This window comes from Scomber scombrus, chromosome 15 (genome assembly GCF_963691925.1).
Source record: "Scomber scombrus chromosome 15, fScoSco1.1, whole genome shotgun sequence".
In the NCBI taxonomy this organism is placed as follows: domain Eukaryota; kingdom Metazoa; phylum Chordata; class Actinopteri; order Scombriformes; family Scombridae; genus Scomber; species Scomber scombrus.
This window is the reverse complement of record NC_084984.1, coordinates 27,304,181-27,320,686: the sequence shown is the minus strand read 5'-3', so window position 1 is coordinate 27,320,686 and position 16,506 is coordinate 27,304,181. Positions and strand designations below refer to the sequence as shown.

Sequence of the window (16,506 nt, the reverse complement as noted above, 5' to 3'; positions counted from 1 at the left end):
AACAAGATACAACAATATACCAGGTTGGTTTTTTTTCCTATCATGAGGAATATAATGAAATATAAAAAGCCTACAGGCAGTGATGAGCATCATGTTCAGGTTGCTGACAGGAACATAGAGGGCCGTTTATGTCTGACTTTTTGGCTTTTTGACTCCTGGTAAATATGACATCATCAGATAATTGAACAAGATGACAAGGACCCAACTAATGCGAGAGCCACCGATGGCTCTCATAGAGGGCAGACTGAGTCAAAGTCAGCCTGAAACTGGAACAGAAACTTAAATCCTTTTATTATATTTTGATGTTATTTGATCACTGTTTATATATATATATATATATGTACTTATACACTATTTTGCACACATGTACTTTCTGAGGAGGATTGTTAGAAACCACTAAAAGGAAATGATGACATGGTTTTCTGAAATGACTTAAAGACATGTTATAGGTTGTTTTTTTTTTTTTTTTTTTTTCTGTTACATTTGTCGGCATTCATATGGCTGGCCATATGTAACTGTCCATACTGTGCACTTACTAAATACTTTTTCACTCTTTGAAAATTTGGAATTCTCTTGTAAACCAATCAAGAATGTGAGATTTTTTTTTGGTGATGTGTTTGATTACCTGAACTCTAATCCCACAGTTTATCTCATCCATGTCACACCCCTTCGATATACATTACAGTAAGCACACACAGATTACTCGAAACCCAGAGCCTTAAAAAAGCATGTTACATTGCAACCGGCTGCATTCTTTATTTTTTTGGAACAAGCTGTAAACACAAGATAACATAATTCCATGTTAGCAGACATGGAGCAACATTATCATTCATCATTTAAAAGCTTGCCTTCCTGGTTTAATGTCAGTATTCATTCTAATTTTAGCTCTGTTTTTGGTCTCCTCCACCTCCAGAGTGAAATATCTGAAGCTTTAGCTACCAAACGCTCCACTACGCTCCCCTGCTAGTCGCTAACTTTGCACGTCTGCTACTTGGTGCTGTGCAGGTAGGGCACATTAGATCGATCGGAGCTTGTTCAGTGAGTGCAGCTGCCTAAGGGGCTGGAAACCCTAAAGAAATAAGCAAAAAGATGCTAACAAGCTCCATATAGAACTGAGGGAAACTGCAGAGATGGGTGATAATTGACTGTTGATTTGTCACTACTACAACTGAACCCCTTTCATATAAAACATAGTCATCTAATTCATTGTTGATATATATATTGATTCAGTTTAGATGAGACATGCTTATATTAATGAACCTGACTAGATGAATACTAGCCTCCTATTGGCTGCTGCCCTGCTTCCATTCTGGCTTCACAGCAGTTACCAAAAAAAAGACAAAACCTGAGAACTCATTGCACTTTGTAGCGTTAGCAGCTTTTGTTTCTGTAAGGATGCTGCAACACAGCCTACTGTAGGGTCGCAATTCAAAAGAAAAAGTCCCGTTTTCAGTCTCATAGTTGAACGGCATGTGTAAACTCTATCCCTGTCACTTTGTGTAGGGGGGGGGGGGGGGCTCACAGCGATACTGTGGCCCTGATGTTGTGAGGTCAGACCCACAGCTGCAGCAGCACAAAGCCCCCCGTTGTACCAGGACTGACAATATACAATAGATCCTCACTGTGTGTGTTTGTGTGTTTGTGTGTCTGCGGTATGTGAATGTTAATGTTGATACTGTATATGTGTGTCAGTGCATGCAGGTCATGCATAGTAGACTTTCAGAGAATGGAAAGCTTCCTTTTTAATCCATCACAACCTGGTTAGATACTGCATTAGTACTATAGGATCAATACTGGTGATGTTTATGTATCACAACGGATTCCGGCCACAGCAGTTTTCCATTGCCGTCCACACTAATACACCAAAAACTAGGAATGTAAAGTAAGGGAATAAGAAGTATTGTCATTTCTATATCTTTTAACAAAACCTGCTTTTCTGATCATTTCTTCCAATAGCTGTCTATATTTATCTCTTCATGGTTATATTCCATATGTACAAGGGTTCAGTCCTTCCCTGTACATAGTGGAGAGATCTGATTTGAGCATCATTACAGGTGTAACCCTCCAATCTACTAACTTTCAGACCAGCAGGCTGGTCTACACACATTTGTACAGAATTGTCTCTAAAAGCAAATACTGTATGGTGAGATGGGAGTGAAAGGATAAAGTCATTATTTAACATTGAAGTACGTGTTCATTAGAGAATATTAACGGTAAAGGGAACGGTTTGGTTGGAGAATTGACCACTATACACTGTGATTTGTTCTTTTTTCCTTCCTTTTGTACTTGACAGTGTGTAACCTGTGACGTTATTAACTACATATATTCAGCTCAGTGCTTTTCTGCATGGGGTGAAAGGTTTTTTTTTTTTTTCTTTCTTAATCATTGCATAATTAAATTGGGATTTTAATGCAATTTTAGCTGTGATATAGATTTGATTTGCATAGGAAAGAGGTGCAAAAAATATAGAGATTACTCTAACTTTTGTAACTTATTAAATTCAGTTTGCACCTGTACTTGTCAAATTAATATATGAACCATATAAAACACTTCTATCAGCATCAATATATTAAATAAACACCATTCTGTCTACATTTTAGGTAAACTTTTAACTTCTGAATGGAAAATGTTATGTTTTTTTTTTTTTCCAAATGTAACTCCACATACAAATGTTTTCTCCTCTTTTATTAAAAGGTCAGAAAATACATGTAAAAGTCACACTGAGAGTTGAGATGATCTGTCCTATTAATAACTGTGTGTAAACAAAGCAGCAATGAATTGTGAATTATTTGCATTAACATGCATACCAAATAAAACTGCAAAGAATTATCATCATTCTGTGTTTAATGTGGATTTATTTAAGAGCACATATCATGCTGAATTACATTAACTGTAAATCATTGAAACTTATGAATTTATTAATTCCAAATATATATATATATGTATTGTATCAGTATTGTATGATTAGTTATTCATTCTATTTCTCTTGCACTTTGGTCCTGAGGAATGCATAATGTGTTCTGCTGTATGTATTTGTAGATTTATTTATTTAAAAGACAGGGACAATGCATATTAATCAAAAAAACATTAACATGTAAATACACAAGATTATAGCCAGTGGCTAATTTCCATCTTTAGTCCCTGGGGGCAGGTTGATATGTAAAATAACGTTCTTTAAAGGAAAGAAGAGAAAAGGAAATAAAGAAAGAAAAAAATACAATAAAAGAAAAAATAAATAAAATAAAATAAATAATAATAATATGTAATCAGACAGATAAACAATGAGCAGAAAACCTTGTTAGTATTTAATAGATATGGTTGGAATGACAAATAAATAAGCTAGAATTTAAACTTGATAAAATAATTTTGTCACATTTTAGTGATTTATTGTTCTATTTGTGTATAACCTATAGCTGAGATGAAACAGAAGTATAATGTTATAAATGAGACACTGCCAGTCGAGCCAGTACATTTACTTGATTACTGCACTTTTGTACATTTGTGTACTGTACTTGAATATGTTCATTTGATGCTACTTTATTTGATACTCCTACTTCACTAGATTTCAGAGGGACATTCTGTTCTTTGTCTACATTACAGTTATTTAATAACTTTAGTTAATAGTTGCTTTTCAGATTCATGAGTTAACATAAAATATATGATCGGGTTAAACTCTCCAGCAGTGTACAAAGCAGCTAAAATAGGCTCCATTTTAATAAAATGCAACATTATATTGCTTACATGTTATTGCATTAACAATAAAACAAGTAACAGTGAGTATTGCTTGTAATCGAGTAAATTTATAGCGTTATATTGCTGCTTTCAATTAAGTAAATTACCAGAATAACTCTTCCTCCGATGGATACTAGGATGGCAAAGTCACGAACCGCCCTACTCTCTCTCTGATTGGCTTACCTTGATAATCTCACTCTTCATACCCAATCCTAACCAACCTAACCAACGAAGACAATGAGTACTAGCCAATCAGAGGCGGAGTAGGGCGGCTCATGACTTCACCATCCTGGGGAATACATTTGGCATACTGTACATGGAGTAGCAGTGGCTTCAACTCGCGAATTGGCCAGCAGGCGGCAGCAGAGACCCTCAAATGCATTTAATCTGCCTGATTTATCACCAGGAAGAAGAACACCAGGAAACGTCAGCAAACAACAATACCTGTTAGAAATGGTAAGAAAGATTAGCTGATTAAATTTAAACTGAATGAATTAAAGGCAGCTATTTAGAACTGTAACTCATTAAAAAGGACGGCGAATAACGTGTATTTAGTTAAACACATGTTCACATGTTGGAGACATTCATGTTAACGTTAGCTTACATTTAGGTAGTTTGCGTTACTTAAATCATCTAAATGGACAACGTACTTTCGTCTCTGTGTCACTTTACTGCGGAATGACTTGATCGTGCCACAAAGTCCATAATTAACTCAAGAGCTTCAAGACTCTGTCAACTTTCCAACAGCTTATCAGCGCCATTCAGTCATGTAAACTAAGAGGTTTTATAGGAATTTGTGGGTAATTATGTAAATTCTTCTACGCCGAATTTACAACGGAGCAGTGTTATTCGGGAATTTAATGTATATATGTTGTGCTATACGTGTAGGTTGACAAATAAGCGACGCCGCGTATAATCTTCAGATATTTGAATGGAGTTTGGTGGGAAACATGACCGCGCTGTGCTGTCACTGCAGGTAGTTAGGTCCCCTGTCTAACCACATGTCTGAGTAATACTGAGTGAATGAACATGTTTCAGCTCAATTGCATGAACTCTTCAGACAGAATGAGAGACTGTTCTATTTGTAAAAAAAAAAAAAAAAAAAAAAAAGAGACTGCTGCCTAGAAATTGTACATCAAAAATAATAATATAAGCAAGGTTTGCTCATTCAAAGGAGCATTCCACCAATTTTACTCATACTTTTACTAATCATAAATGACTACTACTCAGGCTGTGACATCAGTTGTCTCTGAATGAGCTTTCTAAAGTGAGAAAATGACATGGAGGTTAACAGATTTGATATAACAGGTTAGGAATGTTACATGAAGTTAAATGCAGGACTAAAATCAAGCATATCTTGGCCTCTGAAGCCTCTTTTAAAATCAGTTTCATGCCCCCACTTTATGGAAGTGCTGTATTCCTTTAGGTCAAACATTGTGTATTTTTTGTGAAACACTTTTATCCCTAAATCCTTCACAATGAGGTCTTTGGGATATTTAAAAAAAAAAAAACCAAAACAACCCACATATCAGCCGTCATGTGCTTTCTGCTCAGCTGCTGTTTCTGTGTTTTCAGGCTACAGGAGTGGACCAAGCGGCTGGCATGAGTCTCGTAGTCTTCAGCCTCCTGCTGTTTACGTACTACTCCGTCTGGGTCATCGTCCTGGTAGGTGCTGCCTCGGTCCCTAACCTCCCATTCGGGGACCATCATTTTAATGTCCAGCTTATGTTTCAAGGCCTTTGTCTCCTAAACCCCCTTTCTGCTGTGTCCACACCCTTCGGCTCATCAAACAACCAAAAACAGGAGGTTGTTTGATGTTGCTTAAAACTTGCATCACTCCTGGTCCTGTCATGTCTGTCGCTGACTGGAATTTCAATAAAAGAACTAAATGAAATGTTTGATGCAATATTTTTCCCCTTTTTCCAGCCTTTCGTGGACAGTGATCACCTTCTCCATAAGTATTTTCTTCCCCGGGAATACTCGGTCATTCTTCCTGGCATTGCAGCGGTAATACTGCTCCTCTGTATAGGTGAGAAGAGTATGTGCACCCCTAAAACACAGCACACACACACACCTCAGTATTCACACTTTTATATAGACTCTGCAGACAAACCCTTTACATTTTTTTGCATATGTGAGAACGTGTCATTTCTATTTCAAATTTAACACTATACCTGTTTTGTCCACAGGAGCCTTCACTGCTGTTATCATGTGGAAGAATCGCAAGCCAAAGAAAGCGGACTAATCAGGATTTTAAGAGTGACTGCTGTGGATTTATAAGTATGTAAAAGTAGCCGTGAACTCTTTCTGGTGGTCCGACACACAACAATCATTCCTCCAGTCTCTGATAATGTCTCCTGAACAGCTGATGTTCAAGCTCACAAAGTTATATTTGTTAAAGAAAAAGCTCTTTGGGATTTATTTTATATTATTTGTTTGTATTTTCAGTTGAATTAGAGTCGCCAAGTAGAATTAGTATTAAATTAAAGCTGCTGTGTGTTGAATTTTGAAAGGTTTGGAGTTGAAAGCAATGCACAGACTGCACTGTTTGTCTATTTTTTTACTAAATAAAAGTCGACTTGAGGGGTCACATTAAAAAAAAAAAGATGTTTTGAGAATAGTGAGAAATCACTGTTAACTGTAAGCTGGTATGTTCTGTCCTCAAAGTTGTTAAGATAAAGAGTTTAGAACATTGTGAGCTCATATATCAACATCTTATTTCATTGGGAACATCTACTTCAAAGGGAGACCTGGCAGCAGTCTGATGTAACTCGTGTGTCAGATACTACTTTGGCCCTGATGATAATATATACTTTCTCTTACTGTTTCCCCGAAGCTAATTCTGTGATTGTAAATCCCATGATCATGCAGCTTGTTGGATGTTCTGATGTGGAGCTGACTCACTCGCTCACACACCGACGCTCTACAGCAGCTGCATTTCATTTGGCTGCTTGACAGATGTTTCAGTGCCAAAAAGTTTCGGCACTAAAGGGAGGAGGTTTCCCCACATTTTGAGTCATCAGGATTTTTCTTTTATCACCTTGGCAGTAAACATGTTACGCGAGCCATCATAATAAGAAGCTTCATATTAGCTTCACATCAACTTTTAAATACACGTTTCCACAGAAGGAGGACTGTGGATTTAGTCCTCCATCACTTCCATTGTAAACATTATGAAGAGATCTTCTAATGGTCAGAGGTCAGTATGAACAGGAGGAATGATTAAAGCAAGAAAAACAGATTACACAATAACAACCCATAATGTAACACTGGGAGTCAGCACACTTCTGCTTCTTAAAGGACATGTGATGATGGGAATGAGTAAATGTCCAGTCCTCAAACATAATAACTACTTTCATCATAATTTCCAGAACAAATAGTCTTTTATGGTTTATGTGGTAATTGACAGAATTCCAACTGCATGGGTGGAGGTAAATATGTGTCAGTGTGTAAACAAATGTCAGAATTCTAAGTTAAATAAAAGTTTGATTCTATCTACATTGTGACATACTGTATGGAAGTCTATTTTAGTACTATATGAGATACAGTAACGATTTTCCTGTTGAATAAAGCACTCATGCTGGGAAACACGGTGTGTTTATTGAATGACATGTTCTCTTCATATTTCATAAGCGTTCAGTTACTGCAGCTGTAGTCATGGGGGTAGTGACGAGCTACAAATACCTACAGAGAAGTATATCAGCAGTCTTCATCTGCCCTGTGACATCATTGTTTTGTATTTTGCAGGGTTTTGCAGAGTCATTGAAATACCTGGAAAAGTTATGAAATAAGAAAAACTGAATTAGGTGAATGTTTTGGAAAAGTTTTGAATTAGAGATGGTCTGATGTGATATCAAAGATAACGGATGGAAGACGGGCTGCATGAACTTCACTCACATGATATACAAGTACGCTGATAGTTGGCAGCGGGAATGTCTCATGAGCCAGTGAAGTAAGCCAGCTAGCTAGCAGGAGGCTAATCTGGGAAAAAAAATGCCAGTCAAGTGTGTTTTTAATAATGTGTGGCTTTCCAATGACAAATATAGGATTTGGCTCAAGAGAGAGGCAGACTTTAGCCATGCTGGATGGAAGCTCTGCAGCAAAACTTTTGACATTGGCAGCATGGGGGAAGCGGCTTCGATTAGCATGAAGACAACCTAAAGGCCGCTCGACAGACCGCCACATATTTCACACCTGCTAAACACATGTGATGTTACTGCTTCTGCGAGCACGGCTAGCATCGGTATAGCTGTGACACAACGACAGACGCTCGACCGATCCATCGCTGCATCCGATGATCTATTGTCAGCTGAAGTGATGTGGGCACTGAAGACTATTGACTCGTGCTATTCGTGCGCTAACACAGGTTAGCTTTTCAGAGCCACGTTTCCCAATGGTGGAATAGCGGTCAAATTTAGATGTTGGGAAACAAAGTGCGTTTATCTCTTTGGTATTGTGACTTTAAATCAGTTACCAGAGAGGTGACGAGGCAGGCTGGTTGGCTATGATCAGAGGGGTTAGGGTTAGGGGTTAGGGGTTAGGGTTAGGGTTTTCACACGAACTCACGCCACGCTGCTATTTCTCACACTGTCAAAAATAATACTGAACTATCTTTTTAAAATCAGTTTGGATTACTTTGGACCCCCCACTTTTACCATGTCATAAAACAGTAGATTCATTTAATATGAATATGGGTATAGACACTATTTATGAGGGGGATTCTTAGAACGGATCAAAATTGACCCAGAACATAATGTGAGGGAGTAGAATATGAACAGTATGGGAGGGTTAAATGCATAGTTGCAGTTAGAGCATCTGATTTATAAGAAGGACATCATGGATTATAATATGGTTCATCTCTATTCTGAACTACCCAAACATTGACTCAGTCTTGTATAAATTAACAGTAAATGCAATATTTAGTGAATAGTGAGAGTTGAAGGTTAATCTGGCAGGAATTTCTGAATTTAGACATCAGTAAGGATACCTGGGTAATGTAGTATCAATCTGGAGGTTTTTCCAAACAAGAGGAAAATGTTTCCTCCTTGAAAAAATGATACATGGAAAAGTTCGTGCTGGAAGAGTAATTTGAGGGATTTGAGCCTGTCCTGTTATTTGGTCATTCTTGAAAGAGGTAAAGGTGAAGTTCGCTTATTTTACACATCAGCGTATGTTTCCAGGTGTTGCATGTGTAAAAAAAAAAAAAAAAAGCAATATAAAACCATGTTGTGTCTCCAGAGGGCGCTGTTTGAAATCTGACATCAGTTGGGGCTGAGGGCAAAAATTTAAAAAATCATTCTCTGGAAAGAAAAAGCTTGAGTAAAAGTATTTTGACTGACTCTAGGGATGCAAATTACCATTATTTTCATTATTGATTCATCTGATGACTTTTCTTCATAAGATGATTCATTGATTATTGTTTAGTCTATAAAATATGCAAAAACAAGGAAAAATGAATATCACTGTTCCCTAAAGCCCACAGTAGATTCATTTAATATGAATATCATCAATTTCTATACTTGCCTTTTTAATATCTTCTTATATGTGATTTGGGGCCAAACACCTCTCTGGATGTAATTATAAAATGTACCCATCATTTTTCTCAGAGTATAGTCAGATCAAAGTGTCAAAACACCTATTTGAAGGCACCACTATACAGGAAATGACATCTACTCTGTTATAAATGTTCTGGGGGAGGACCACCACACCCACCTCCCATTTGACTGGCTCACCACATTTCAAATGCTTCCTAAGTTACTTCACAAAGATATTCAATAATATCATGATAGATAGATAGACAGTCAATTCATATTCTATTGATCGACTAGCTGATTGATCAACAAACTGCAGGTATAAAGCGCTCATGGAACAAAGCCAACCAACATGAGGATTTGGGATTTAACACACACATCCGCATGTGTCCTGTTTGAGATGATGCTTCTGGGAAGTTGGAGTTTTTGTGAATATGTGTGATATAAATTATGACACAGTTGCTCACAGAGCTGTTTGATTGACAGCAGCTCACACAGAGGTCTGTAACTGAGATGTTAACAAATGAATATTCCTGTACTTTATTTAGTGTGATGTTTGCAGCAAACTCTTTTTTTATCTTTATTACGTGTTGTGCATCCCTCCACTACCCTGGTGCCCCTTGTATTTGCCTACACTGCCATTACTGCTGGCTCTGGGGGGCCCACAGCTCATTTATGACCTAGAAATGTTTTTCTTTTTGTTGGACATTTACAAAAATGCTTGTGTTTTTAGGAATTTTACCTTTTTTGTGGCCGATTGTATTCATGGTTCAGTGACAAATAAGGGTCGGCAAGATGAGCAATTCAAAAATCAGTTACAACTAGTTTTAAAAGCAGCATCAGGTTTGTTCAAATGTACATTTAGTATTTTTGTTGGTTTTATATCATTTGAAATGACATTTGCACCATTTTTTACCAAAAGTAAGACTGAATGCTCCTGAAAATGTCAAATGGTGTAACCACAAAAGAATGATAAATATTACATATTTTATCACCTACAGTGTATTTAAGTGGACTTATACTAATAATGACTTCATTTAAAACATGTAAATGTTTCCTGATCTCCATGGTTACCCAGATGAAATGTAATATTTAGAACAATTGTATTCCATTACCTTTATTTAATATAAAAGTTAAAATGTAAGATCATGCCAAACTAGTTGATATGGTGTTTTATTGAGAATTTACTGTTTTTAAGCAAGTTGAATGATTTGGTACAAAGTTTTTATAGTTACACCACTTAGACATTTTTGCCATAATCCTCTAATATATTCTCTCATAATGGATTAAAATTTGATGCTGGGTCCACATAAAAAGAATTTGTGCAAGTTATTCATACGTTTATTTTCACATTTTAACCCCTTTAAATTTGACTGAACCACATGGACACAAAAAACACCATTGACCCATCTATGGAGTCTGGGAAAAGGGTCAAAGCCTTCTGTTTAAGTTGTGATGTTCTTGTGTTTTCTAACTTCATCTTTAGAACAGTATTTGTGCCACTGCTGGATGATGAGTATCTCTTAAGCAAATCAATATCTTCTTACACTGTAGCCCTGATAGCTGGAACACACCCAGCATTCATCAGATGACTGCATGAGTCAGCAGCGTTTATATATCATCCATCCTAACGCACATTTTTACTCTTCTACTTTATTGGAATTCATTTATCTGGTTGATTGGTGCATTATAAGAATCTACTAGTCATTCTTAATTCTCAGAACTAACATCTCATTAATGTATGTGTGTGACGTACAGCTTTCTGAGTCAAATAGTCCGGTACATGGCGCGGTGCGTGAGGCTGACTGGTCAGTCTGTGACGGTGCGTGAGTGTGATCTGAACTGCAGGATGAGCCAGGCTCTGCTCCGGTTCATCACACTGCAGGCTGACATGTGACATACACACACACACACCGCAGACACACACGCACACACGCACACACTGTCTCATACAGACCGATACGGACAGATCGAGCCCGACGGTTGCGCACCGACCTCCGCTCTGCTCTGCGTCCACACGCCACACCGAGGCAAGTAAAAAACGCATTTATCTGAGGGTGTCAACATCTGTTTGTATGCAACACTACATTTTATTTATAGTTTATCATTTGCAGCTTGGATAATATTTGTTTTTTTCCCCCGTTGGCATATCTTCTGTGTTCTTCTGTCACTGCTACAGAGAAGAGAGGTAATTAACTTTTATGATGATTCATCCTTTAATATCTTCCTCCTTAAACTGAGAGGATTCTCTCAACTTGCTGATATTACTGAGTGGTATTAGTCAGGTTCACATACTATGTACACACAGTGCTGGGTGTCATTGTGGGACAGTAGAATCAGGTTTTGTTATTCGCACTGACTAAGCATTTTGATAATCCTCATCAGCTATAGGAGGCAGTCCAACAAACATATGGAGGCTCCCATATATACAGCTGCAAATACCTTTGTCTAACAATCACAGTGGACCTGTCTGTCACTAATAGGCTACATTCAGTACCGGCGATTCATTGTGAAATAGCTCCTGCGACAGACACTGTTACTCTAGAAGTGGTTACACCATATGACATGTCTGTCAGTTAGTCATCATAAGGGGAAAAAACACTGAATGTTTCACCCTCAGTGTAAGAGTGAGTCAAAGTGAATTTAGGAGGCTTGACCCCACATTACAGACCAGATCCAGGACTTGAAAAGACAGCTTCTATGCTTGTTGTCGACAACCTGCACACTCAGCGTCACCAGTTTGACATGTATGCCGTGTGAAAGCGATGGCTGCTGTTCACCAGACAACATGGTACTGGACCTAAAGTCAAACTGTCATGCTTAAAAAACAAACAAACAAACAAAAAAAACAGATACAAATGTCTCATTTTATATCAAATTTCTACAAAAGTCATGGCCGGTCCTTCTGAAATAACTTTGTGAAGTCAAGTAGCACCCATTTAAATGATGTGCCAATTAATGAAGTCTAATGGACTTAAAGGTGCAGTGTGTAGAATTTAGTGGAACAGATTTGGCAGAAATGTAATATAATACTCACAAGTATGTTTTCATTGGTGTATAACCCCATTCAAATAAGAATGTGTTTTTGTTACCTTACAATGAGACCTTTATATCTCCATAGGGAGTGGGTCCTCTTCTGCCATGTTGCACCACCATGTTTCTACAGTAGCTCAGAACAGAAGAATCAAATACTGGTTCTATAGAGGGCCTCTTGCATTTTTTCACAAGTTTTTGAGGCCACCGTGACTTCTCTTACACACTTAGGGGGTAGGTGGGTTATTCATGTGGTCGCAATCTACAATCTTGCCACTAGATGTCACTAAATTCTACACACTGGTCCTTTAAAGCCAAGAGCTCAGGTTTACTCCACATCCTTTGGATCTGCATAAATTGATTGATCTCAGGTTATGCAGAGTCATCAGTACGCTCAGTACACAGTGTTAGATTACAGTAGAACTGTTTTTGTTGAGCGTGTATAGAGGCAGGAGAATGCTGCCTATGCTTCACTTAACAAGGTTCTCCATTCTTGTCCTCGTCCTAAAGACATTTTCCTCAACTAAATTCAACTACTGAGAGCAACTATTCCCCTGCCCATAACAGGTGGATGGTAGAAACTCTACTCTCTGTTATACATGAGATAAAAGCACAGCTAAACATTCATGTTGACGGAAACTGTCAATATGTGCTACTTTAATTTAAGCGGGATTAAAGAGACATTACATACACTATAATGACACGATACATCTCAAATAAAAGTTCCTATATTAATTACTTTATTTTATATTAAATGGGAAATCATTATGGTAATTTGGGAGGTCACTAAATAGACTACAGTTCTCTGTGGAAGAGTACTACCAGCAGAGTTTGCATTCCTGCATGACCATCAGGTTGAATCTTTCTGCAGGAATTTCCACATCATTGTAGATAGGTAAAAAACTGAGAAGTCCTCTGAATCACGGGGGAATGCTGCAGAAACTGTAGATTCACGGCGCTTTTCCACTACACAGTTCCAGCACGATTCGGCTCGCCACGTTTCCAGAACAGACCTTTACAAAAAAGTACCTACTCAACGCGGGCGGGGTCGTCATAGCACGGCTCCGCGAAACTGCCGTGACTTCGTTTTATACACGACACAAAACACACAAACAACGGAGGACATTAAGGCGGTGGTGTAATTGCTGCGGTTTGTGGCTTTTTGTCACACACAAATCAAGAAAATCCCCATTAGACAGGAGATAATCATCAGTTAGTCATGGTGCTGTCATAGTTTAGACCCTAATACATGGAGATTCCCCTCACTGGATGGTTGGGGATTAACAGTGTCATTGTGGTTCAGACCTTTTACTTCAGAAGTGCCTCTCTTTGGTATGGCTTGGATTATACAAGCTAACAAATACTGTTTATGACCTTTGTAAAAACCAATGATTGTTTTGAACAGAAAAACGATCAAGTGTCGAGCATTGTATGGAAAGAAATATTTTCTAAAGGCAGACAAACTTCCTGCAGTAAGTGACCCACTTGTCCAAGCTCTGCCTGACTAAATGTTTTCATAATAATTATATCAATATTAAGAATAAGGTTGGTTACAGCACACATTTTGGCATGACTACTGTAAGTTACATTGTGAATATGTTGCATGTGACACCAGATTGGCACCTACAGTGGTTACGATCAATGTTTTGGTTTTAACAATGGATCACATGACCACTTGTATGTGAAATGGGTCACTCGTATTGACAAACTCACAGAGAGTGACATTTTGTGCAGTGACCTTTATGCTCCCGAGAGGATGAATCCTGATGACTTTGGTGATCCTCTACTGATTCCATAAAGATGAAATTAATGCTCAACAACTTTTCCTTATTATCATCCTGTCCAGTTTTCAGTTTGTCAAATACTTTGGTTTATGATCAACTCCTTTTTGGTTTTATTAGATTTTTTTGTGACCATGTTAACCAGATTGCTAAACTAATATTTGAATTTGAGCTTTGAATGGGTTGGTTGGGGTTTTAGAGGTGTGGTTACAGCAGTTGTGCATAGTTGGCGTGGCCGGTGCCTGGGGGTTGGGCCTAAGTGATATCTTTTCATGGGGCCAAAAATCTCTGGTGCCACCCCTGCCACTGTGCAGTACATCATCACAGAGCCGTTTGTACAGCTGTGGACTCTAAATCTTGTTTATTCAGGAGTTGGTGGAGACCAAAACAGAGCTAAAAGGAGGCTGACTATTGGACTTACACTCACCTGGTGGCCAGAAATGCAACTCTAATCAATGCTAATTTTAATATGTATCTGCTTGATGTGTAAATAGGCAACTGTTTGCTTCAAGGTTTGCCAAAAAATCAGTTAATGCAGTTTTATATTAACCAAATGAGCAATATGGACTCAAAAGACATCCAGAAAAAGTATCATGTTGGGTCTTTCAGCATTCTTTTAGACAAAGCTCTGAACTTATTTTATTTTAACATGTAACTCATTAAGACATTTCTTTATTGTTGTCAGTGATAACGTTAAGTCTGCAGTCTGCTTCTCACAAACATGAATCATACAGTATGACAGATGACTCAGTGATGTTTTTTGTGTCCATGTGGTGTAGTTACATTTAAAGGGTTAAAATGTGAAAATAAACGTATGAATAACTTGCACACATTATTTTTTTGTGGACCCAGCATCACATTTCTGCTTTTAATCCATTTTGAGAGAATGTATTAGAGGATTATGGCAAAAATGTCTAAGTGGTGTAACCATAAAAACTTTGTACCAAATCATTCAACTTGCTTAAAAACAGTAAATTCTCAATAAAACACCATATCAACTAGTTTGTCATGATCTTACATTATAACTTTTTATATTAAATAAAGGTAATGGAATACAATTGTTCTAAATATTACATTTCATCTGAGTAACCATGGAGATCAGGAAACATTTACATTTTTTAAATGAAGTCATTATTCGTATAAGTCCACTTAAATACACTGTAGGTGGATCAAATATTTAACATTTATCATTCTTTTGTGGTTACACCATTTGACATTTTCAGGAGCGTTCAGTCTTACTTTTGGTAAAAAATGGTGCAAATGTCATTTCAAATGATATAAAAGCAACAAAAATACTAAATGTACATTTTAACAAACCTGATGCTGCTTTTAAAACTAGTTTTAACTGATTTCTGAGTTGCTCATCTTGCTGGCCCTTATTTGTCACTGAGCCAGATATGTACTTGGTGTACTTGATGATGAAACAGTCATGATGAATAGTGACTAATAGTCAATAAAACTCTGCTTTTAGCTCTGTGGTTTCCACCAACTCCTGAGGGAAATATCTAGATCTTTAGTGGTTAAATGCTCCACTGCATTCACGTCACTGAGCATTTAAGTTACGGGTCATAAAACCAATCAGATAAAAAGCTCTTGATTAGTGCAGCTTTAAATGTAGCACTTGAACATAATGGGGAGAAACAGCAGGATTCAAACCTGTGTTGGCATCACTGGTCTCCGTCTCAGTGTGCATGTGTGCATCACATCAATCAATCAATCAAACTTTATTTGTATAGCACTTTTCATACATCATGATGTAACACAAAGTGCTTTACATAGTCAGAACAAACAAACAAATAGGAAAAATAAAATCATTAAAAACAGTAACTCAGGAAACGCTATCATAACTCAAGAATGAGGAAACACCAGACGTAGGATGAAAACACAAAAATAAATCAAATCAAATGGTAATAAAAGATGAATAGAAATATTAAAAATATATAAAAGGAAAGAATAAATTAAAGTCACTACAGAATAAAGTGAGTAAAACCAGAAATGTGAATGTGAGTGACAGAGTAAAAGTAAAACAGACATAAAAGGTGGGTTAAAAAGAAGAAAACCATCAAATAAAATAGAATAGAATAGAAGAATTGAAAATAAAAGACTGATTAATTAATAAATAAAATTCAATTGAAAGCCACATTAAATGTAAACTGGTAGATTTAGAAATAAATGTACATTATTAAAGACATGTTTAGTCAACACTGCTGTGGGTAGGTTTTTTTTAAAGTGTTTTCTTACATACTTCTTATGATAAGAAGTATCATAACACATACTTCTTATGATAAGAAGTATGTGAGTCAACTTCTCTAAATTCTGCGTTAATGAAACAATTCAGTACTGACAGCAGAATTATTCAGGCGTATTTAAATCATGATTTTACTTGTTCCAGATATAATGACCGCCTATCTGCACTGCCCTCTTAAAGA

General features: G+C 37.2%; 1 protein-coding gene across 1 annotated transcript; it reads left to right on the top strand.

Annotated features, from left to right (window-relative positions):
* Window positions 1-4,111: 4,111 nt before the first annotated feature.
* Window positions 4,112-7,238, top strand: dpm2 (dolichyl-phosphate mannosyltransferase subunit 2, regulatory). The gene is made up of 4 exons (XM_062435076.1): window positions 4,112-4,188; window positions 5,308-5,397; window positions 5,659-5,761; window positions 5,922-7,238. The coding sequence occupies exons 1-4, from the start codon at window positions 4,186-4,188 to the stop codon at window positions 5,975-5,977; spliced, it is 252 nt and encodes an 83-aa protein (XP_062291060.1). The 5' UTR covers window positions 4,112-4,185; the 3' UTR covers window positions 5,978-7,238.
* Window positions 7,239-16,506: the final 9,268 nt, after the last annotated feature.

What these genes read in the sequence shown, in the direction of transcription:
- dpm2 (XM_062435076.1), top strand. An exon ending in CCGTCTGGGTCATCGTCCTG is followed by an intron (nt 5,398 to 5,658) that starts GTAGGTGCTGCC and finishes CCCTTTTTCCAG; the next exon opens with CCTTTCGTGGACAGTGATCA. An exon ending in AATACTGCTCCTCTGTATAG is followed by an intron (nt 5,762 to 5,921) that starts GTGAGAAGAGTA and finishes TTTTGTCCACAG; the next exon opens with GAGCCTTCACTGCTGTTATC.